Source organism: Python bivittatus, unplaced genomic scaffold (assembly GCF_059951505.1).
Source record: "Python bivittatus isolate LINGU-HERP-01145 unplaced genomic scaffold, Pbiv_v1 ctg000850_np1212, whole genome shotgun sequence".
Classification (NCBI taxonomy): domain Eukaryota; kingdom Metazoa; phylum Chordata; class Lepidosauria; order Squamata; family Pythonidae; genus Python; species Python bivittatus.
In genome coordinates, this window is record NW_028277112.1 from 30,485,341 (window position 1) to 30,509,790 (window position 24,450).

General features: G+C 40.6%; 1 protein-coding gene across 1 annotated transcript; it reads right to left on the reverse strand.

The window, feature by feature from the left end:
• Positions 1-5,620: 5,620 nt before the first annotated feature.
• Positions 5,621-7,871, reverse strand: GADD45G (growth arrest and DNA damage inducible gamma). The gene is made up of 4 exons (XM_007423590.3): positions 7,646-7,871; positions 7,277-7,414; positions 6,887-7,100; positions 5,621-6,378 (listed from the first exon to the last, which is right to left on the reverse strand). The coding sequence occupies exons 1-4, from the start codon at positions 7,696-7,698 to the stop codon at positions 6,268-6,270; spliced, it is 516 nt and encodes a 171-aa protein (XP_007423652.1). The 5' UTR covers positions 7,699-7,871; the 3' UTR covers positions 5,621-6,267.
• Positions 7,872-24,450: the final 16,579 nt, after the last annotated feature.

Consider the following 24,450-nt stretch of genomic DNA (forward strand, 5'->3'; position numbering starts at 1 on the left):
GGAGCTTTAGTCCAACACTTTTGGAGGGCACCAATTGGTTTAAGGAAGGCTGATTTAGGGGCTAGTTACAAAAAATAGTGTCCGTTGTGCAGGCTTATCATATTCTACCCAGGGAGTGAATGGGGAATGATGGTGGGCCAGAAGACAAAGCAAGATCAAAGAGTTCCACTTCCTGATACTTTGTGTTGTCCTTATTTGTTTATTTCATTTTTAAAAATCTGTATGCTGAACTTCAAAGCTAAGTTATCCTAGGGCAGTTTTGAGCACATTAATTTCACTGGATAAAATTTCTAGTAAGATGCTTCAAATACACAAGGAATTGAAGTAATTAAAATCCAGAAGGTTAAAGTGATGAGACAAGAAAAGTAGCGCCCAAGTAGTTTAAAGGTTTCTAAATAACCAGTACAGTTAGAATTACCTTTATTAACTGATTAAAATGTCTGGGGAGGGGGTGAAACTAACTTTGCCTGGTCCAAAAGGACAGTGAAGTTAGTAGAAGACATACCTCCCTGAGTAGGGCATCCCAGAGTCACAGGAAGAAAAAAAATCCATTCCCAGGTAGTTCCTCATCATACCTCAGTATGGAGGGCACCTAGAGCAGATCTTTTTTTATTTATCTTTTTAACTTATATGGCTGCCTAACACAGAGATGCTAGGCAGCTCACAGCAACCAATAAAAACAACAATATAAAAACTTATCATATCCTTCCCACCAGGCAACAGACCACCCATACTCTTGACCCCACTCCAAATAGGAGGATACTAGAGAAAGAGCTTTAGAAGTTGATATGTGCTTTAATTGTTATGGCAAGCTTGTGGCTACTGGAGCCCCAATGTGGATTCAAGGCAGCTCTGTGGCTGGTATTACAAGTCTGGAAGCCAGCCACTGTAATTCTAAACACCAGATGTTGATATCTTTAAAAAGTGGGGAGGGTATGAGTAACATAAGCAAAAGCTTTTGTCCAGCCTACACAACTGACCACCTTTGAAATAGAGGAGTGGAGGTCACAACTAGGAATGCAAAAAGCATTCTTTTAATGATGTTCCCGTCATTCTTTTCCAAGCCCAAAGCACTCAGGGTATGTGGACAGATAAAACTGACACCTGCCTATAAGAGGAGGAGGCATACTTTTAGCAATCTTTTCTAATCTGGTGCTCTCCAAACTGGTGCTGGTGGAAATTTAGTCATGTGAAGGGATCATGTTGGAAAAATGGCTTTGGATACTTACCGCACTGGATAGCCCCTAATAAACCTATTGGAATCAATGTTAAGTGACAAAACACCCTCTTGCATGATGTGTCTGTTCCATTTTGGGCTGCAGTGAGGAATCAGATGCTTCACTGGGTTCATTAAAAAATAAAAAGTCACTGCACATAAAAGATGACAATAATAGACAGAAAGGTGGGGAATTATATAGAGTCAGTAGAGTTCCCACTCTTCCCGTCCACCCCACTCCCCCTGCCTCTCTGTTTTCAGGAAGCAAAATCTTCATCTCCTCTGCAGTCAGATGTGATACAACCCACCAAGAGAAGCTTCACATTTGATTCTTAAGGCCAGTGGTATGCAAAGGGCTAAATAAATGAATCAGTTCACTGGTATGGTATGCCTCCAAAGCTGAAACAGCATGTTCCAGGAGACAAAGTCTGCATGTCAGTCTGGTCAGGGCTTTTAGATCTGGACTTTGCTGTGCAATTTTGCATAGTCTACTGCGTCTAACATTATTCTGCCTTAGCTTTGTTGTTGTGAAGATAAATAACTGAAAATAATATATTTGGAAGGTAGGGATAGATATCTTTTGCACAATCTTTTTGTGCTTTGCTTAGTATGTTATTTCCATGTATTGGTTTTATTTATTTATTTCATATCTATCCATATATGTGTAAGTACACACATAGGCACACATATCCCAAATTTCCTTCAGCTAATGCCCTGATTGTAAAATCAGATTTCCTGTCATGTTTGATTATACTTTGAAGAATAAAATAAAATATTGTGCAAGCTTACCATAGACCAGTTCTTACTGGTTGTCACATGCACTACAATATGCAGGATTCCATTGGTCTAGGCGGTTAATCTTTGTATTAATGGATCCACTCAGTGGATCCATGTGATGAGCTCAGAATGTAGATGCTATTCTTCCCATCTCATTCCTATCAGATAGGTCATAAGACACACATCTATCCAGGGATATGAACCAAGACACTATGTAATTTGACAACACTTTTGCTGCTGACATACTGAATGGTTCTAATTAATAACTTTTGCTATGTGTGCCCTTCAAACATTTTAAATACAGGCCCCATAATTCCCAGATAATGTGGCCAAAATGTGGCTGGAAATCATAGGAGTTGAACTTGAATACATCTGGAAAGGAGCAGGTTATTGAATGCCGAGCCCCAGCATCTGGCCTAACAAAATCAAAACTCTAGCAATGGTTCAAATCATATATATTCAGCTAAGAAGATATATACGTACGTTGTAATCAGCATGATCAGTTGCAGGACTGGAAATGTGACATCCCAAAGCTAAATAAGAATTCACTTGCACACCCAAGCTATGTGGCCAGTATACACACTTCGTTTCTATATAATAACAGCACTATTTCTCAGTCTGCTGTAATATGTGGATCACTGGAAGAGTGTTACTGAAACTGGGACAGTATAACATATTCTACAAACCATGTTATTTGTTGCTGCTATATCTATAATGAGAGCAGGAATGGGAGGCCAAGGACATTGTACTTGTTGCTGAAGCCCTCTTATGTGTTAATTTCAGCCAGTAGAGCCAATGGTTAAGGATGATGGGGTTCAGCAGTAACGGAGAAGATGAGTTGTCCAGTTCGGATGCAGATAACCAGAAAGCCGGTGTATTTACTGCTCTTACTTTAAGGGTTGGGACATCTCCAATCCAATATATGTGTGAAATCCAATGATCCTTAGAGATAGAACTGTCTGGATTTTCTATTGAATAGATGTGTTCTAGAATTAGAATGGTAGTACATTCTGGTGTGAATTATCAAGAAGAACAACCATAGCTTTGATCTTCCATTCATCTACATGTTCTATAGTGCATTTTGTCACGTGGTTGAAACAGTGTCACCTCAGGGCAGCAAGTTCACTGAATGTTGTTTTGCGTTCCTGCTTAGACAAATGAAGTATAACTTTGCTCCTGACAAGTATAACTAGTGTACACAACAAGTTGGTTTTCCAGTTATAACACAATATGCCTGCTTTGTTTTAAGGTCTTCTTTCCATCTTATCAGCTCAACAGTTTATTAAGTTATTTAAGGCCATTGCTTTTGACTCATACTTTGCACAAAGTTATTCCGGGATAGTGTTTTGTTTTTCCCTGGTTCTTGGCTACAGACTTCATCAGCCGAGATATACACGGTTCTTGGGAAACTAACAGAATCCTGTGAAGTCCTTGAAAAAAGTAGATTTATTTATCAACCCAAAGTAATTATGGAGATATCCCATGCAATGTTCTGCTTAAGGCACAGTCAAAGAGCCACTTAAGCAGAATGTTCACTAGTGAATATCCTTAGTCCTAGCCATTTGTGAAAAGGCTTTCAAATGGTTTTGAGCTGCACTATGTATGGTATTAGAAGAAAGAGCTTGACATGGTTTTGAGCTTCAGCATTTCTCAGTTTGAATTTATTTGTTCATGTATGGGAAATAAGATTCACTAATAGATTATTGTAGCACGGATTAAGCTTGACTATCAAGAACCAGTGGAATTTCATTTCACTGAGTCTTTCACTGATGTAAATAATCCTGTTGCCCTTGCCTATTGTAAAGTTCATATGGCAGAGTAAGACATAACAGAGAGCCAGTCTGGTGTAGTGGTTAAGGCACCAGGTTAGAAACAGGGAGATGGAGAGTTCTACTCCTGCCTGAGGCACAAAGGCAAGTGGGTGACCTTGGGCCAGTCACTCTTTCTCAGCCCTAGGAAGGAGGCAATGGCAAACCACTTCTGAAAAACCTTGCCAAGAAAACTGCAGGGACCAGTTTTAGTCCAGGTAGTCACCAGGAGTCAAAACTGACTTGAAGGCACACGCGTACGCGTGCACACACACACACACACAGTTATAATTACGTCAGAAGGGTCTTACACTACTAACGTGGGCTATATATTGTCGTTTACATGGTGCAGTGCCCTTTCCTTATGTCAGCTGCAACACCAATTAAAAGGTTTTTCATAGTTAGTGAAAGCATATACCAAATGGCACCATGAGGAATGTGATATATACAATCATGCCAGGAATAGTTTTAAATGCCAGGGCTGCAAATGATTTCCCCCCCAAGATGCAACCAGCTATTCAAGGCCAAATGTAAGGATAAGTGGTATCAGAGACTGTGAGATAGCTTCATCACAGCGCTCATCTGCTGGAGTGAAATGAAGAAACCAAAGAGACAAATTAAAATAATGGTATTCATTCCCCAAAGGTATCTAATGTCACTAAATCCTGTTCTCTTCCTTTGGGTCCCTCTGCAGAATTTTTAAGTTGAAAAACATGGCTGATCTTCTATAGTTTAAAAAAAAGAGAGAAAAGGGGCCTTTACTGCTTCATTGAAACTGACACACAGTAGCATCTAATTCAAAACATACTGCCAAGGCAAATAAGCCATTCTTGGAAGAACCAAATGTCCACACTTTTATCATTATTTTGCCTTTTAAAAATGTTTTTCCAGCAACTGAGAAGCTGAAATGACTGATTCTATTGTTGCAGCAGATGGCAGATGGACAAATGAACAGACAGCTTGAAGCAGTTGCAAGTTTTTGGCACTCCGTCTGCATATTTCCAGTGCATTTGTGTCCAATACTTGAGCCCAAAAGTCTGCTTCTATCTATCAAAAATCAACTCTGCAGGATAAAATGTGCCTGAAGAGAAAGATGGGTATGAAAAATTTCTCCAATGCTTTTATCTTTGAATTAATAGTGTTGATCTCAATGTCAGGCATCCGATACTACAAAACCATTTCTGTAATGTTTTATTCCTTCAGTGTTTTGAATGCTCAGCTGGCTAGTAACATGTGCTGTGCCTTCAATGCACAACAAAGGCAATCTACATTAGCAGGACTCATTAAACATGCAGCTCTTTAGTCTCACAAGCTGTTGTGAGAGGCAGCTGTTGCAATGTAGTAGGTGAAAGGTCAAGTCACTTCAATGGAAGGTATTTCCTTTGTTCAGCCACTCTCACTGCCTAAACCTTTTCAGCCAATGATACAAAACTGTGTGCTGCTCCAATCTTTAAAATTTTAATAGATACACAAGATAGCTATTTTTGTAAGTCATAGCAAGATAAGTCACACGTATCTTTAACATTATAACTTAAAATGTATTCCAGGGAGCTGTGGTTATCTCCATAGTATATGCTGACATGTGTGCATTTCAACCACTCTTAAGTGTTCTGGAGCTACATACCATAGATAAAAAAATACTCGTATTAAAAACAGCAAGTATAAACCCCAAGACTGAATCAGATCAATTGTGTTTCATCCCCTAGTACTTGAGTACCTCCTGTTACATATAGGAAATAATTAAGGTGTATGTCAGTATCTAATGCCCCCATCTGCTTCATTTAAACTTTGATTGCAGATCCATTTCCCCACCACCATCTCATAAGCAAGACCATCACTACATACAAGTTAATCTTCAAAATTTATTATAAAATATATAATATCTTCAATAGCAGCATCAATTTCAATTAAAAATAATTATTGCAAAATTGATTTTCAATGCAAAATGTAGTCCAAAGGCCTCTGACAGATCAGTCTTCATTAAAATCTTTATATAAATGCAATGGTACCAGTGTGTGCTAAGCTTCCAGTCTCTTGGGGACTTTGGGTGCCCCATCAACCATTCCTGATTACAGTGTCCATGCATTCCCATGCCACCTGTGTCCAGTTTTCCAACTTTCTCCCCTATTTTGCTACCACAAACATTTCATCTGACTTGGAAACCTGCAACAGTTTTTTTTTTCTTCTGCTCCTTAAAATATGAAATACTTCTTCAGCTCCAAACATGCCAGCTTCTTTACCACTGCAGTTGGGGACTTCCTGTTGGCATAAGCCATCCCCGTCCCTCTTTTCTTCTCTTCTCCACAAGATCCCACTGTGTGCTGACTGAGCGACTTAATCCAAGCTGTTGACCGGGCTAATCCCCAGAATCAGCCACTTGTTGGGTTGCCTAGATGTGTAACTCCAGGACGAGGGAATGCAACAAAAGGTGTGAACCTCTTCTATGCATTGGATTTTCAGCCTCCATCACTCAGGCAGGGCAATATTGGGCACCCAGTCATTGACATTTCGACTCTCCTCACAAAACAAGTTCAGCTTGTCCAAGGCTGGATCTTTCCAGGCATCCTCATTGGGATTCTACAATAAAAAAAATCAGGATCTGTTAGTGAAAGCTGTCCAGCTGGAAATCATCAACGTATTTTAGAGCACAAAACAAAATGTTTTCCTTACTTGGAATAATAAAAATAACTGATGTCCCCAATAGCAGTAGTAACACTTTTGCATGGAATTCAAGTTACTATTTAATATTCATATACCATCTCAGCCCTGTCAATTAATGTACAAAATTGGTTCCCTTGGGAATAGTCTACTGCTGGAAACATTTCAGCTATGCCTTGGACATATCCAGGAAGCTCAAATTGTTCTAACAGTCACTAGTCTGCCTGCAAAATATGACTAGTGACACAGGGAAACAACCTCAAGGGTGGAGGGAGGAAGAGAGATGTAGGGGAAATCCCACACTTTGCATAATCCTGCATAAAGGTCAAGTATTAAAAGACACAAAAAACACTGGGAAATTTTGCAAGCTCAGAGGACTGCAGCCAGCCCCATCTAAATATTTTCTAAGCAGATACAAGGCACTTACCGTAATGAGAATGCAGTGCAGATCTCGGGGCTCCCCAGCTTCCTCCCCAGCACCCACGATGGCAGCTAGCTTCTGGATGTCATTTACTCTAACAATGTCAATGTCGTTTTCACAGCAGAAAGCTTGGATGAGGGTGAAGTGGATCTGGAGGGCAATGTCTCCCTCGTCCTCCTCATCCGCAGCCAGCACACAGAAAGCCACGGTATCTGGATCACTGCAGAAAAATAATGAGGGGAAAGCAGGGGATTAGCAGGGATCCGAGGATACTCCAGCCACCGGGGAGGGAAAAAGAGCTGAAGCCCCTCGCTCCAAGGACCGAGCAGGCGTCTACGGCTGGCCGTTTAGCCTGCCGCCAACCGCCACATTGCGCAGACGGAGCCGGATACTCACACATTCATCAGCTTGGCGGATTCATAGACGCCTGCGGTGAGGCAGCCTCGGCGCTGCGAGGCGACGAGCAGCTCCTGGAGAGCCTTGCCGGCGCTCTGCATCCTGGTTCCGCTCGCGCCGCTGCTGCTAGTGGTGCTGCTGCAAGGGAAGCGGGGAGAGCGGGTCAGTGGCGAGAACTCAGCCCGGCGCTGAAGGGAGCCAGCCTATCCACGCTGCGCTGCAACGGACGCGCCCCGCTCCGGCTCAGCCTCGCCACCAAGGCAAGGGACGGCTTCGAGCGAGATTCCCTTCCCAGGCGTCGAAGAGCGCCCGTCCTCTCTCCCCTTCCCCGGGCTAAGCCCTAAGCAGCAGGCTCCGGCGGATAGTTACCTGTCGCTCGTTTCAGGCACTGGTTCCTGGCCGTGAATTTCCTCCAGAGTCATAATGGTCCAAAAGACAAGGAAAAATAAAACACGAGGATTATCCACACAAGGTTGGCTCCGCAGTTCCAAGAAAAATAATCTTCCGGGCAGCGGTACGGCAAAAACCCAAAACTGACGCTCCTCTGCTATTCTTCCTTTCTAAAGTCCCAATCGTGTCTGAGTGGCGAAGAGCTGCGCTTGCTCTATATATAGGCTGCGGAGCTACTGTGCCGGCAGCTGCCGGAATTTCGCCTCTTCTGATTGGCTGAGCCTGGGGTGTATTGTTATGTTAAGCAGACAGTCGGGTAGACCCGGCTCGTGCCGGGAGGCCACGTGGGAGAACGGGGCTGGGGGGAGCGGGTAATGGTGTGGAAGGGGACGGGGGATTACAATGCCTCGAATCTGCTACGGCTGCTTTTGTTATGATGTTACTAGGCAGACTGCGGCCGACATACTTGATCTTCGAAGGGGGCGGAGGGAAGAGCGAATGACTCAAAGGAGGGAGATTGTCTTAGATGGGCAACTTGTGGCATAAGTTCCGCCAAATGCGCTAACGCGATGGAGTTTACCCTGAGTTATTTCTTTTTAAGAAACAATTCCATTTGCAAAAAAACTCTGCCCCCATCCTGTTCCCAAATGAAATCATTTGCGGTATTACCAAACCCAAACTAAATTAACGACGTGTGGGGTACTCGATCTGGTGGTCCTCATCTCCACATTTGGAAGATGGCTCAGGCTTCTAAAGCCTCAAATCTCAAAACGCTGGTATTTTGCAGAAGCAATCCGAAATAGGCTTTGCTAGGAGAGGGGACTGAAGGTGTGGGAGGGGGAGGGGGAAGAGGGGGAGGGGAGGTTCCTGCAAAGTTCACCAGAATGAGAGTAGACCCAGTCCGGCATGTCTAATGAGCTGCTGCCAGAAGCAGATTGTGGAAGGCACACGCTGCTCGTTTGCATTTCTATGGAGACCTCACAATAGCGGAGGTCTGGCGTGTGGCAGTTTGGAGCGCAGACAATTGAGGCTTTCTCTTCATAGCTGCACTGTCCACCTGCCACTGGGTGAAGATTTGCTTTGGGCTGAAGGGTGGTAGGAGGGGGCCGAGGAGGGAGGAAGGGAAAGGGGGACAATTGCATTACTCTCTTGGGTCAGCCAATCTGCTCCTGCTAATGAATGTCTCCACTTGCACACACGCTTCCAAAGTGCAATTGAATTCGGAGGCCTTTGGAGCACGCAATCGTCTCTTCCTCAAAAGGCTCTGTTATTTGGCCTTTGTCTTTGCCCCTAAGCCACGCTTTCAGACATTGCAGGACATCAGTCAAGCACACCTGGCCTGGGGCCCCCTCCGCCAGGCCCAACCAGTCTTATGAAATAGAAAGCAAAAAGTGCTACACCTGTTCTCAAAGAGGTAGACTCCAAGATCGTCTCTGGAAGTGAGGAATGAAGATTCAGGACAGATGAAAGGAAGGAGTTCTTCGTGTGGCCCGTGATTCTCTTACAGAATTCATTGCAACAAGATATAACAGATACCAGCTTGGAAGATAGTAGGCATATCAACGGACTATGAGGTTATCAGTGGCTAGTAGGCAGGATGGCTGATTATTCCAATAGTAGTGAATGGGTGACTGGGGAACATAGGTGCAAGATTTATATTGTCCTCCTGTCATGGTTGTAGACTTTCCATTGAGGAAACAGAATGCTGGACAGGCTGGCAGAGTGTTCCTTGCAATTAATGATAAGGCTCAAGGCAGGAAGGGTCCAATTATTTCTTTATTCGACTATTTTTTCAAACCTTTTTTAATAGGAAAAAGAGCACAAATAATTTATCTTGTGAATTAAAGAAATGAAAATCCTAGGCATGCTAAGGTCTCCCCAGACTTTCTTTTTTCTTTTCCTTGTGTCTTATTTCTTTCAGCAATTGCAGGGTAACAGCGCCACCTGCTGGATGATAATGCACATCTTTCAGGTTGTAACAGTGGGCTGAAACCAAGTTTCTAAGAGGAGAAGGAAAAAGCTTCCCAGTAAATAAAACACAAGTAGATAAAATCCACTAGGTAAAACACTGCTGAATGACAGCAGATAAAAAGTCCATGTTAACTCCTTTTGCATATTCTCCCTACATACACTTTGGGAGTTTGTAGTCATTTTGTTCTGGCACATGAAAGCAGCTGTTTCTATATATTGGGTCCTTTGAAAGGAGAAATTACTTTCTATGTCAAATAGAATTGTGCCACCTTGTGGATATGCAATTCAATGGCTTCCAGGAAAAAAAAAGAGTTGGATGCAATTTAGCTTACAAAATCATAACCAAGTCCTATTGGAAATATGCTCCCAAGAGCATCTACCTGAATCACATGCTGTAGATGAGAAGAAATGTCATGAGTTAATACAGTCAGTTTATGAAGTTGTCCAGCCTGTTCCTAGCCAGCACTCTTTCTAAAAAGAGGAGAGGCAGGCGGGAGCTCCCAATCAGAGCAATTGCACTAAAGAGCAAATAGGACCAAATAAATTTAGCAACAAAGGAGGAGAAAGAGAGAAGCACATTGACCTCCCACCTCCAGCGATATAGTGCCAAGGTGAATTCAATGACCATATGAGGAACCCAGAGTTCCAAATGCTGTGAAAGGATAACAAAGAGTATTTAAAGAAGAAGGAATCCAAATTACCAATAATAATTAATATGACATTACCAATAGTAATTAGCATGAAAAAAACCAGAGGACTGGGTGGTGTCCAGTTAATTGCACGGTGTGTCTTTGGATGAAGTCATGGACTTGTGCTTGGCGCAGTGAGGTCTAAGCTCTCAGGAAATATGTTTGTTCCACTGAAACAAAGCTAACTGAACTGGAGCGGGTTAGAGAGCCAGAGAACCATGTAGATGAGACCTTATTGGGTCTGATTGTTTCATCACATTTGCAAGATGATAGCTGTCAGAGAGAACAAGGGTCTTAAGGGAGAAGGACATCATTTCAAGGTTAAGGGTGATGTTTTCATAGGAGGGAAAAGGTCTTTGGATGATGAACTCACATTCTCTCATGTCAAGGATACTTCTCTGGAGAATGGACAACTTTTGGTTGTTGGTAATTTAGCCATTACAAACAATCTTTGAGTCAAGATGGGAAATTAGAGTGTTTGGTTGCAAATGAGAACATAGATACTTGCTATAACAGAAACCTGGTAGAATAATTTGAAATAGTGGGATACAATGATTACTGGATATAGACTTTAAAGAAAGGACAGAAAGAGTGAGAATGCTGTTGTATTGATATCAGAGAAGGTATACAATTCAATGTAGTAGAAAACATTGCAAGACAGAATCACTGTGGATTGCAATAACTGACCACACATGTATATTGGGTCTAGAAATATATCTGATCAAATCTAATTTGAGGAAAAGAAGTCAGAAATGAATGCAAAAGAGATATTGTTGAAATATTGGTTGATTATTACAAATATCCTCACATAGTATAAGTATGGTATGTTAGTATGTTCATGCTCAGGCTAGAACAAAGAATCCACATCATTAGATAAATGAATTTCTTTTAGTACAGTGGGTCTTGAAACTGACCAGAGAGGAGGCAACTTAGTTTAATCTAAAGCAGTGCCCATAATCTACTGCGAGAAGTAAATGTTGTGAAAGCAATAGGACCATCAATCATAAAGTTATTGCATTTATCATGCACTCACATGGGAAACTGCCAATGGGGTCCAACACAGCCATGTTTGACTACAAAAGAAGAGACTTATAAAAATATATGTAAGGGGATTTGTGAAAAAAAAAGACTGAAAGGACAAGTCAAGAGGGTGAAATCTTCATAATGCCTGGGGGCTTATTTAAAAATAAAATAAATGAAGCTCAGTTGAGATATATTCTGCAATGTAAGAAAAGGTCAAGCATGTCTAAGAAGAAGTCCACATGGCTTTCTCATAGTGCCTAGGAAGCTGAGAAAATTAAGAAGGCTTCCTTCAGAAAAGACTATCCTAACAAGGAAAACAAAAAGAGCACAAACTCTGGCAGAAAATGTGTTAAGTGCTAATAAGCAAAGAAAAAAAGAGTATCTCCCCCACTCAACACAGATAAGAATTTGAGGAAAATATGGCTAAAATATTAAGTGAAGAAATAAGAACTTAATTAAATATATTCAAAGCATAAACTCACCCAATGAAATAGTTGGGCCATTAGATGACAAAGGAGGAAGATGGATTCTCAAGGAGAATATGATTACAGAGAATTTAAATGAATGTGTTTTCCATCTTTCTTTACAAGAGAAGATATGTGACAGATACCTTGCACTGACTTTCTCAGTGAGGGAATTAGAACAATTAAACCAAACTGAAGTACCAAGGGAAGATATTCTAGGACATCTTGAGATAGTACCCAGTAATAAATCACCAGGTCCTGATAGCATCCATCTACAAATTCTTAACTCAGATCTAAAATGACTGGTCTCCTAGCAAAAATATGCAATTTGTCTCTCAAATTCACTCAGTGCCTGAAGACTAGAAGGTAGCCAATGTGACACCAATTTTTAAAAAAGAACCCAGGGGAGACCTGGGAAATTATAAGCCAGGCATTTTATATTTCTATAAATGATAGAAATGATAATAATTTAAATACTAAGCACACAGAGGAATAATCCTTTCTGAAGGAAACTCAGCATGGATTGTACAGAGGTGAATCTTGCTCCACCAACCTTCTAGAGTGTCAACATATACATACAGTAGGTAGAGGTGACCCTCACAACACTGCATGTTTTGATTTTCGAAAAAAATGTTTTCTCAGCAAAGGTGCAGTCTGGTAGTAGAATGAGGTGAGCTCCTTGGTGGTGATACGATGTCATAGCTGAAAACTTGCAAATGCCAGTGATTTTGATATATAGTATCTCTATGCCAGTGGCGTTGTATCCATGGATGGGAAAGATTTTTTCAAGATAGTAAGCACTACTTCAGAAATATCATTGTGCTGCTGCCTTGTATTTGAAGTGCCAGTCTGTGTTCCTCCTGAAGGGGAATCGTGACTCTCCCAGTTTCCTACTTTTAGGATCCTAATGTAGCAAGATGCTGCCATGATTAGATATACGAGTCAAAATACAGAATCGTTGGCATGCTAGCATTAAGAATTTGGAAGACAATGGAACCCTGGCCATGGAGGATATAGAAATAAGGGGGGAAACTAAAACCTTATTCTTTTTGTGAACTGGGGAAATGTGTTTAGGCCTGGGCCTGAGCAAGTAGGATTAAATATTCAGTTTCTGGTTGGCAAGCATGTACCAATTAATTTCTTTGTGCTGTACTCTTGGCCAGAAAGAACAGGCACTGCTCATCTGGGAGTTCCCTGCAAACTCTAGTTGCACATACATAGCCATACTCATACTTCCTAATATCTGAATAGACCTGAAAATAGTCAAAGCAGTCCAGTCACCCCTAGGCATGTTATAAAGTGGGTTCAGGGTTGGGAGATGGAAAAGTTGGTTTTCTGCAAAAGCAGTTAAAGTACAACAGTTGCAATCGGTAGCACAACATGCCGTATTACACAAAGCTCAGTCACTAGTTCAGCTGAAGAGAGCTCCATGTTTGGCTCATTCACGTAAGAAAGAAGTGCTGCATCTGATTTCTTCCTCCCACAACAGTCAAATAATAAGGATAGCTCTCAGAATTAAAAGGCATATTTAGAGGTAGGTTGAACAGCTGGGAGGTTGTTCAGAGACCGTATGCTTTGCCTGACCTAAAACAAATGACACAAAAGAGAGCTTTCAAAGGTCACCAAATGACTTTTTCTCAGTCAGCATTTCTCTGGCTATAAAAGTGCCATTAGCGAACATCTTGTAGAGCACTGAGAGAAGGAAATAATATATTCAACAGGGACATATATCTTCCTTTTCTGTTTAATATGATACACCCATCAACATCTGGGTTAAAAACAAAAGGAGTACTGGTTTTCTTTAACAGAACTTCAACGGGAAAAAATAGAGTCCAATTCTCATTTCTTTCTGGGTTATTCAGTGGATATGTCTTTTCATAGATTCAGAGAATCAAAAGAGGGCATTTAGGCCATCAGATCCAATCTCTTGCTCAGTACAGGTATCCAACCTAAAACATACACAACAGATGCATGCTTGAATATATCCAAAGGGGGAACACATTATAAAATATCTGTTTTTTCCTGAAGATGATGGTTTAAATATTAATTATATTATTTATTAATAAATAATACAATTATTTACAGAAATTCATCCTGATGTTACAGTCACAACCAAAAGCTTATTTCTAATTCTGTCCAACTCAAAATTCCAAATCCATAAAACAAACAAGCAGGCAAACAAACAAAATCTTAAATCAGACTACCGCACTGAAACTTTCAGATACTTGATGAGTACTTGATGAACCTCTTCTCAAGGCCAAAGCTATCTAATTTCTTCACACTTTCTTCATAGGACATAGTTTCCAGGCCTGATCATCCTCTTGGCCCTTCTTTGAACTTGTTTCAGTTTGTCCGATTCATTGTAAAAGTGTGATGTCCAGTCCTGGCCAACCTACTTGAAGTAAGTTCTGCCCAATGCAAATAGAGTGGAGTATTACTTCTCATAATTTTGGGCTATGAGATGGTAGAACATAGAGGAGAGAGAGACATAACAAAAAGTCATAATACAGCACTCTGAACATGGATTAAAAAAAACAAACTGTGGAAAGCAAGAAATAACCTTGGGGCTAAACAGGGTTAATGCCTAAAGTTGAATCAGCTTGGTAAAGCTATTGTGACATGTTTTCTGCTGTGTCGCCATTATGATAAAGTCTCCATTGTGAAATCATCTCCTGGCATATCCAGGGTCAGAGGGGCCCTTTGATAGTCTTCTGGGGCCAATTGGATCCGTGAGATTTTGAATGACTTGTTTTCAATATGTTATTACATACTTATCATTATTGATTAGTTAGGATGCTTGCATTTATGTAATTATTTATTTATTTATCCCTTTTCTTAATAAAGGGAATAATTTATTCCCTTGATTCATTACTTTGCTTTTTTATAGCTATTTGTTGGTCATGTATAAGTATTTGTTATTTAGGACTGTTTGTTGATTGGTTGGTTTGGAAAGACAAGACAGTGAAAGATACACAAAATGTAAGTAGACATTTTTTATGACTTCTATATTCCGGAGCAGAGTGGAAGAAGAGAAAGGACCAATAGCAGTCCACAGGGGGCTGGGATTGTCTCTTCAAATAAAACAGGGAGACTTTTTTTCTGTGGCTGCTCCCTTTAACAGCCCCCATTTATGAGGAAAGAGCCCTCTCTGGAGATACATCACAACACAACTGGAGATAGTGACATGCCCCCAATCTCAAATCCTGAGGAAGCATCTGGAAAATGCCAGTCAGGATCTTTCCATCATACTTGATATATTGAATAACAAACTAATTGCTGTCATGTAGGAGAGGAAAGTGCTTTAAATCCTGTTGCTCATCCTCTCCCCTGTTGTTCTAGGATAGGAGAACTGTGGTCCTTCTTTCGTAAAATGACCTCAAAAGTTTCCCCACTTCAGAAAGAAGGAAAAAATAATCAAGAAGAACACACCAGCAAGCAGGACAACAGGGGAGATATTCCACCAGCCTCTTCCCCCGATATCTGGATAGATAATGGAGAAAAGGTACAAAAAGTACCCTCTCCCCGTGGGTGTCTGCGGGGCGGGGGTGAAGTGGGGCAAGTAACATCACATGTGTCATGACATGATTGCACAAGTGATGCAAGTTATATAATCTGCATCCACCCAGGACTGACACAATTTGCATAATTCACATCATGTGTCTGATGACATCATGGCACAGGTGATGTCGTTACCAGACATTTATGCCTCTCCCCACCAGTATAGTAAAAGTAACCCCAAGACTGGGGGGGGGAAAGAATATTAGCTATCGGAAACTTGCACTGATTACCTAGGCATGGCCAGGTATCAGCCTATGCCTACCTACAGATGCAAAAATGTGCCTTCTTCAGATTTTAGGCAACTGTCCCCATCAGCCAGCAGATCAGGTGATCAACTGCCTGTTGGGAACCAGATTCCTGGTTTCCTGCTGATAATGGCAGCAGAAAGTCAGCAGTCTGCATTGGTTCTGCAGCAGGAAGGAGGAACTCAGGTTGCTTTCTTCTTCCTTCCAGTAAACTGGTTAAATCAGGATGGGTAAGATTTTGCAGTCATCTGCTTGCTAAATTATCAACATTAATACAGTGAAAGGAATGATCTGTACAGACGCACAGGTTCAAATAAACAGGCCTTTCTGAATGAGGGTTAAAACCAGTGAAATACTGTATGGCATTAGTCATTTGAGGTGACTGAATTCCTGCCAAACAGCATCATTCGAAATATGGATTCCCAGTTTGGCATTTGTCAGCTGATTTTAGAGGACCATGATTGGCTGCAGAATTAGCTAGATTTTTACATTCTGTTACAATTCCAACAGTGGGGATTGCCATCTTGGGTTGTTCATTTTCTGCACTGTCTGTGCATTTACTTAGGATAACCCTTTTGCTCTCTTTGCTGTATAGTTATGTGACAGACAAAATTTAGAAGTTGGGGAGAAAAGGATCTGAGCCATGCTAGCCATTCTTCCAGTCCTCCTGCAGTATTCCAGGATCTCTTCTCCATTTCCTTCCACTATGTCATCTGTATTGCCAACATCATTCTTAACAGTGAATTAAAAGTAATTTTTAATAGATAATTAAATACATCTATGAAGTTATATGTGCCAACATATCAAGAGCAAAAATAAGGACATGGTAGATTTATTCATTTATTTTCCTCCATCCTCTACCTCCCAAAGCATGTATTCTTTCTCTCAAGCCTTAATGGGATAGCTCCAACAGAACAAGATAGTGGTAACTGGAGCTGAAACAGTGTTTGATACTGTGGGAGCAGACTCTCTAACCCTAAATCAAGGTATATATCCAAAAGAGTGACAGCTAACTTGGGCTGAAGCAGAACTTGTCACTGACCCATCCTCACAAATTCTCAAGATGCTTCTTTCCTCGTCTGCAAATTTCTGCAAGAAACAGGTTTTCTGTGAATCAGATTAGTGGCTAGTGATTATTCAATATAATTGATTTCTTATAGAAGAAATATAATCTCAAGATTATATTTCTTGAATATATTTCTTTTAGGTGCGATCTCTGTACATACTGTTTCTAATTCTGCATATGTTTGGCTGCTGGTTTCCTAACTTGGTTATATTTTTTTCTAACCATGTTTAAATACGTTTCACAGAATGCGTTACTATGTGGAATAACTATATATAATTATAGTTAGTGCTAGAAACTGTAATTGTTCAGTAGCAGGATCTTGCAGTCGGGATAGCTGATGCCAAAATTAATCAGTCATTATTTCTTGAAGGCACAAAGCAGGTAAATTGGTGAAACTTTGCTACCATGTGAATTCCACATGAATATTTGTATATTTGTGTGTACCTAGAAAATACATCAAGAAATTGCTTCAAATAATCTTTGTTGATGAATAGCACAGATTTTTTTTTCTTCCTACAAAATCAAGCACAATTGCTGTCTTCGAAACTGGGTCAATTGGATGGATTACATGGATTTTTTTGCTTGATATACAGATTATTTCAATATCTCCTCATTCATTACAGAGGTTGGTGATTTGAGATCATCCATCAAAAGCCAGCTTCCTCGTCAACTATAATGGAGCAGAATGAATAAACATATTGTAGTCTGACCGTTGGGGTCTTCCTTGATGACAGGAGTATCTACAAGGTGTGGTAAAAAAAAAAAAAGTGAAGATGGGAACCACAACAGTGCAAACCGTGCAGAGATTTGATTGCATCATCATGGCAACCATCTTCACTTTTTTTACCACACCCTGCAGACATAGAGTGAGGCAAAAAAATATTTAGTCAGCCACCAATTGTGCAAGTTCTCCCACTTAAAAAGATGTGAGAGGCCTGTAATTTTCATCATAGGTATACCTCAACTATGAGAGACAAAATGAGAAAAAAAAATCCAGAAAATCACATTGTCTGATTTTTAAAGAATTTATTTGCAAATCATGGTGGAAAATAAGTATTTGGTCACCTACAAACAAGCAAGATGTCTGGCTGTCACAGACCTGTAACTACTTCTTTAAGAGGCTCCTCTGTCCTCCACTCGTTACCTGTAGTAATGGCACCTGTTTGACCTGTTATCAGTATAAAAGACACCTGTCCACAACCTCAAACAGTCACACTCCAAACTCCACTATGGCCAAGACCAAAGAGCTGTCGAAGGACCCCAGAAACAAAATTGTAGACCTGCACCAGGCTGGGAAGACTGAATCTGCAATAGGCAAGCAGCTTGGTGTGAAGAAATCAACTGTGGGAGCAATAATTAGAAAATGGAAGACATACAAGACCACTGATAATCTCCCTCGATCTGGGGCTCCATGCAAGATCTCACCCCGTGGGGTCAAAATGATCACAGGAACGGTGAGCAAAAATCCCAGAACCACATGGGGGGACCTAGTGAATGACCTGTAGAGAGCTGGGACCAAAGTAACAAAGGCTACCATCAGTAACACACTATGCCGCCAGGGACTCAAATCCTGCAGTGCCAGATGTGTCCCCCTGCTTAAGCCAGTACATGTCCGGGCCCGTCTGAAGTTTGCTAGAGAGCATTTGGATGATCCAGAAGAGGATTGGGAGAATGTCATATGGTCAGATGAAACCAAAGTAGAACGTTTTGGTCTAAACTCAACTGGTTGTGTTTGGAGGAGAGAGAATGCTGAGTTGCATCCAAAGAACACCATACCTACTGTGAAGCATGGGGGTGGAAACATCATGCTTTGGGGCTGTTTTTCTGCAAAGGGACCAGGACGACTGATCCATGTAAAGGAAAGAATGAATGGGGCCATGTATGGTGAGATTTTGAGTGAACACCTCCTTCCATCAGCAAGGGCATTGAAGATGAAACGTGGCTGGGTCTTTCAGCATGACAATGATCCCAAACACACCGCCCGGGCAACGAAGGAGTGGCTTCGTAAGAAGCATTTCAAGGTCCTGGAGTGGCCTAGCCAGTCTCCAGATCTCAACCCCATGGAAAACCTTTGGAGGGAGTTGAAAGTCCGTGTTGCCCAGCGACAGCCCCAAAACATCACTGCTCTAGAGGAGATCTGCATGGAGGAATGGGCCAAAATACCAGCAACAGTGTGTGAAAACCTTGTGAAGACTTACAGAACACGTTTGACCTCTGTCATTGCCAACAAAGGATATATAACAAAGTATTGAGATGAACTTTTGATATTGACCAAATACTTATTTTCCACCATGATTTGCAAATAAATTCTTTAAAAATCAGACAATGTGATTTTCTGGATTTTCCCCCCATTTTGTCTCTCATAGTTGAGGTATACCTATGATGAAAATTACAGGCCTCTCTCATCTTTTTAAGTGGGAGAACTTGCACAATTGGTGGCTGACTAAATACTTTTTTGCCCCACTGTACCTCCCTGGTGATATTGACTAAATCATTTTTTTCCCTTCAGGTTAATTAATAATGTAATAAAGCATCCTAGCAGGTCAAGATATATCTTCATCATGGCCACATACTGACTGTGGATCATAAGTTCCTCATGCTGAAGCAACATAATAACATTCTCCAATCAAGGTACAATTGCATACAGAAACAAAGCATATAGTTTATAAACTGAATCCTTTAGCATATTTGCTACTCTATCCCCTTTGGATCCTACATTTCCCCCATTTTATAATGTAACAGGCTTATTATCAGCATAATGAGATATAAATAGCATTTAAGATCATGACAAATATTTAGGATTCTTTCAAGTGTGTGAGACACATTTAATTAACAGGTTATACAAGCTTGAGGATATTTTTTTGACTAATTATAAAATGAAATTAGAATTTATTTTCTTTTGTTACTTTTAAAAAATAATTATGGAGATCCTCCAGAAAATTGTGGATCAAAAGAAAGAAGTTTTATGGTATATTTATTGTGCTAAATGGAATGTAGCTAAAACTGTAAGTTTTCCATCACTTTTTTTTTTTTCTATAGACGCTTCAAAACTCCACTATACTTGCCAATAATTGGAGAAGTATTACCTAGGATAAAAGGTGCACAATTTTCAATGGCTTTTCCAAAATTGTTAGCATGTGACTGGTCTATTATGGGCATATCCAGAAAGTAAGCAATAACTGAACCTTGAGAACCATAATCCTTTCTCAAAATTACCATTTGTATTCAGTAGTTTTATTTTGTTTTAATCATCAGAACTTTGCTTTTGGGTAGCACCTGTGCTCTCTTTTCCATTGGAATGGATGAGGTAACTGGCCTTTGTATATCCACATTGATATTTCTTAGATATTTCACTGTCTGAAAATGTTTTGTCTGTGTAATTCACAGGAAAGGACAAACTGTGCTACAAGGATGGTGGTGATAATACTATAATATCAACTATCACCATTCTCTACCACAAGAAGAATTCCTAAAAACATTGTTCTGTGTTCACTACTTTGTCAATCTGCTGGGTGGATAGGACCAACAGCTCATCAGCATTCAGGAGGATTTTAATTCTTTTGACTTTCTACATTTGTCCTATACTTAACTGTAGTTATATGTCTCCTTACATCATTATATCTGCCAACTGGTTCAATTCGGTCCAAACAGTCATGGTTTGGGACAGGTCATCCTTTCCAAAAAAGGCACTCTGAGAAAATCTTTGGTTGGCCCCTTGGTGTGAAGGTACAGCATCCTAATAACAGCAGGAATGGAGACAATCCAATCAAGGCAGCAATGCCCCATCTCTGCCTCCATTTGATGCCAAAGCCAGTTACAAAAATCAGGAGGAAAACTGGAGAGAAAGTTTAATGTTACTGTAACCAGCAGGATCTATTATATAGTATTGGTCACTAGCAGCTGGAAAGGGGATTGCAGTCCAGGGACTGGTTGGGTGAGTCAATGGTTTTAGTGTGAGAAACTTTCAGATGGTATTTCTCAAATCGTCTTGCTCCAAACTAGGCCTTTTATAAAATTGAATACTGTTTTATTTTATAATAGGGCTAGGCAATGCTTTGGATTCAATTTGGAAGAATTGCTTTGGGAGTGCAAATGCAGCCCTATCTGAATCTGCTTTAACGAGTTGCAGACCAGTGCTATGTTTGTTCTAAAGTAGATCTTAAGGTCTGCATAGCCTTATTTTATTACACTGTTTAGTTCTCCATCTGAGGGGATTTTCCAAAAGAGAACAGAGTTTTGTTTTCAAAATCTTATTGCTGCACTATACACTTTTATTGTAACTCCCAAGTGTAGTTAGCCATGCATGGCTTAATCTCTGAGACAAGAATATACTTATTACTGGCAGAATCAACCAGATACTTAGGACAAACACTGCTTCAGCCTTAGTTACTAAGGTATTGTTTTCTTAAATTTATCCTTTATGACTTGAGAGAAAGAATGTGTGCTGGGAGGGAGAAACAAAATAAATAAGATTTTGTGCATGGAATAAACAATGTCCCTGTTTTTTTATCTTAACGTATTGGCAGGTGCACACCAGGAAACCCACCATGGCATATTGAGAAATCTGAGGCACGTGTTCCACAAAATGCATATGTGTTTCTTTTTCTGAAGAGCTTTATAAATCCCCCGCCCTCTGCAGAATTTGAGGAACTGAATGCAGTTTCATGATGTTTTTGCTTGGATTTCTGTTGAGAATAATGCAACAATAAGATTTTGAAAACAAAGCACTCTTCTAGATAATAAAAGAGCTAAATTTCAGTTATGCAGCAGTTTTGGAAATAAAATACTGTTTTGGATGAGCTATTTCACTTTACTATGCCAACTTTGAAAAGAAGATTTTTTTTAGAAAGCAATTATTTAAGATGAACGGAAGATAAATTACCTTATTGGCTTCACTGGCTATTAGGTCCTCCCAAATATTCTTCTGTTCACAAACCACCCCTCAACTCAATTGTACCATGATGACTTTTGGGTAATACTGCATCCTGGCCACTCCCATATGCTGTCTGAATTATTCCATCTATAGCGACAAAATAATTCCTTGTGTAGGAGTTATCACTTGGTTGCCTTTATATTTACTATATGTGCACAGGAGCTTGATGTCCAACCATTTGGGGTGCACTCATTTTCTCTGTCTGTTTCCCCATATTCCCACCAGGCTCTGCTCACCCAAATCCAGGATTTCCTGAGTGGCTTTTTCTTCCAGGATAACTACCCCTTCTTATCCACCCACCACAAAAATTACTATCCAGCCAATCAGGAACATAAACATGTATAAAAAGAGTGTACTCCCTAATGTTACTTTGGCATTGCTCTCTCTTAAGAATATCAAGGTTTCCAACTGTTGCAACTCTGAGTTATTTTTATAGCAATGACTATTTGTGTAAGTAGAACCTAGGAAGGAAGGAAGGAAGGAAGGAAGGAAGGAAGGAAGGAAGGAAGGAAGGAAGGAAGGAAGGAAGGAAGGAAGGAAGGTCTTAAAACACTGCCTTGGAGTGTTTGGAGACTATACTCCAAACTCATGTTGTTCTCCATTTTCCAAACAATTTGTTTATAGGCAGTTTCTCTGTAAAATAGGTTGTCCTGAAAGAGCTTCTACCATAGCAGAAAGGAAAAATCTGTACCAGCTTTAACCCCATATAGAGTCAATCATTATAGAAAGCATGCTTTGATCATTTCAAAGAAGAGCCAGACATCTCTCTTTCTGACTAACATTCTGACTTTTGCAACTTCCAGGGCATTGATATATTTATCAACTTTTTGAATGCCATGAATACTGTCTATGGCTCTTTGGCAGAAAAAGGAAAAATTGTAGAAAAAATTGTGGTGAGTGTATCCTTCTGTACAATTTGAAAACCAACAGTATCAGGGCTCCAAATCATATACAGGTAGTCCTCACATAATGGCAGTAATTGGGATCAGAATTTCTGTTGCCAGAAAGTGATGCGGTCGTAAAGTGCGATGTCACATAACTGCACCACTTAGCAACTGAAATTCCAGCACTTCCAGTTGCCATCATTAACTGAATCACTGGGAGTCATTAAACGAGAACATCATGTGGTCACCATTTGTGATCTCTTGCCGGCTTCCCCACTGACTTTGCTTGTAGGAAGCCAGCAAAAAAGGTCACAAATGACGAACATGTGACCATGGGAAGCTGTGACTAATGTAAGTACAAAGACCAGTTGTAAGTACCACTCATTAAGCATCGTTGTAAGTTTGAACAGTCGCTGAACAAGTGGTTGTTAAGCAAGGACCACTTGTAGAAGTTTATGCACACAGATATGTATGTATGCTTGCTTTGTGTGGAAACACTGGTGATCAGTATAGAAACATCAGTTCAGTCTGTTCCTTTGGAGGAGATAGGGTAGCAGAAGGCAGTGAACAGGATTTACCTCACAAAGGTCACTGGTGTGCCATGTAGAAGGTAAATATTTTTGGATTAATTGCAGTAGCCTAATAGGGAGCTGTTGCAGGGTTTTTGTTTTTTGAACCACCAATAACCAGATTGACCCAGACACAAACACTGGAAACTTCGACAACAGGGTTTTTGTATGTCCCTTCAGTGGCTGGTTGGGGGGGGGGTATTTTATAAAAGGAAAGCTTACAAATAAAGGAAATTGAAGACTAGTGCAGAAATGAATCTTAATAATAAAACTATTTTCTATTTTAAACATCTATTTCTGTAAGCTCTTTATTTACAATATGTTCTTTAAAGTTCAATTTTGCTATATTCTCATATCTTTCTATTTTATATCTCTAAAATATTTGTTTATGGCTGACTTCTATATTTCTGTTGTCTTAATCCCTGCATATCTCTATGGTCATTCTGTATAGAGCTATACAGTGCAACGTTTTCCTCAGAGTTCAATCTGTCTTTTATCTTTTTTAGTTTCTGCTTTCTATTTCTGTTCTGTCAGTCTTTACTTTTCTTCATCTTTTCTCTTGGGTTGTTCCTGGATGGGCTTTTTGATTCTTTCCTCTTTTTCCCAGTCTTTGCTCCATCTAAGGGAAACAGCTTGAAGAACTTTCACTTCATGCCAGTCTGAGGGAAGGAAATAAACACATCTTTCTCCCCAGTTTCTCAGTTGCTGCCTCCTTTCATGTTGCCACTTCTTGTCAGGGCTGTCTGTCTTTTAGCTGCATCTTTATTTCACTTCTGGGCCTTGGCTCCATTTATTCAGCTTATTCGTTGTGAGGTCTGTAGCTGCAGAGCCCCCAGACAGCCATCTTGTCTTCCTCCCTCCCTCCTCCTTGTCTCCTCCAATGCTGCTATTTGATTGGCAGCTGCTGTTTGATTGGCAGCTGGGTCATCCTGACCATGGGGGAGGGCCCAGAAGGGAGGGAAAGAAGAAGCACAGAGGCTCAGTCAGTCTGTCCTTCCACTGGAGCCACTATCCACAAATAGTGGGAATCTAGGAAGCAGCTATAAGAAATCTATGCTACCTTCAAGCCCTCATCACATGGTTAACAACTGAAGCTGGTTATTTTGGAATTGTAATCCATATTCTGGATGCAGGGCTAAAATCTGGGAGAAAAAAACCTCAAATGTCCATCCGCTGAGGAGGCAGGGACCAGGATTGGGCTGGAGACTTCTGGTGAGGCCATGGCAAGCTAGACATCCCTGTCTGAGCAGGGCAGCATGTACGGCGGGGATCATGGCCAGATGATAGATTGTGACTGGCAAAATCTCTCCAAAGAAAGGAGAGATCATGAGATTGCTCACATGCACTCTGGACAGCCACTCCTCGTGAGCAGACCACAGGAA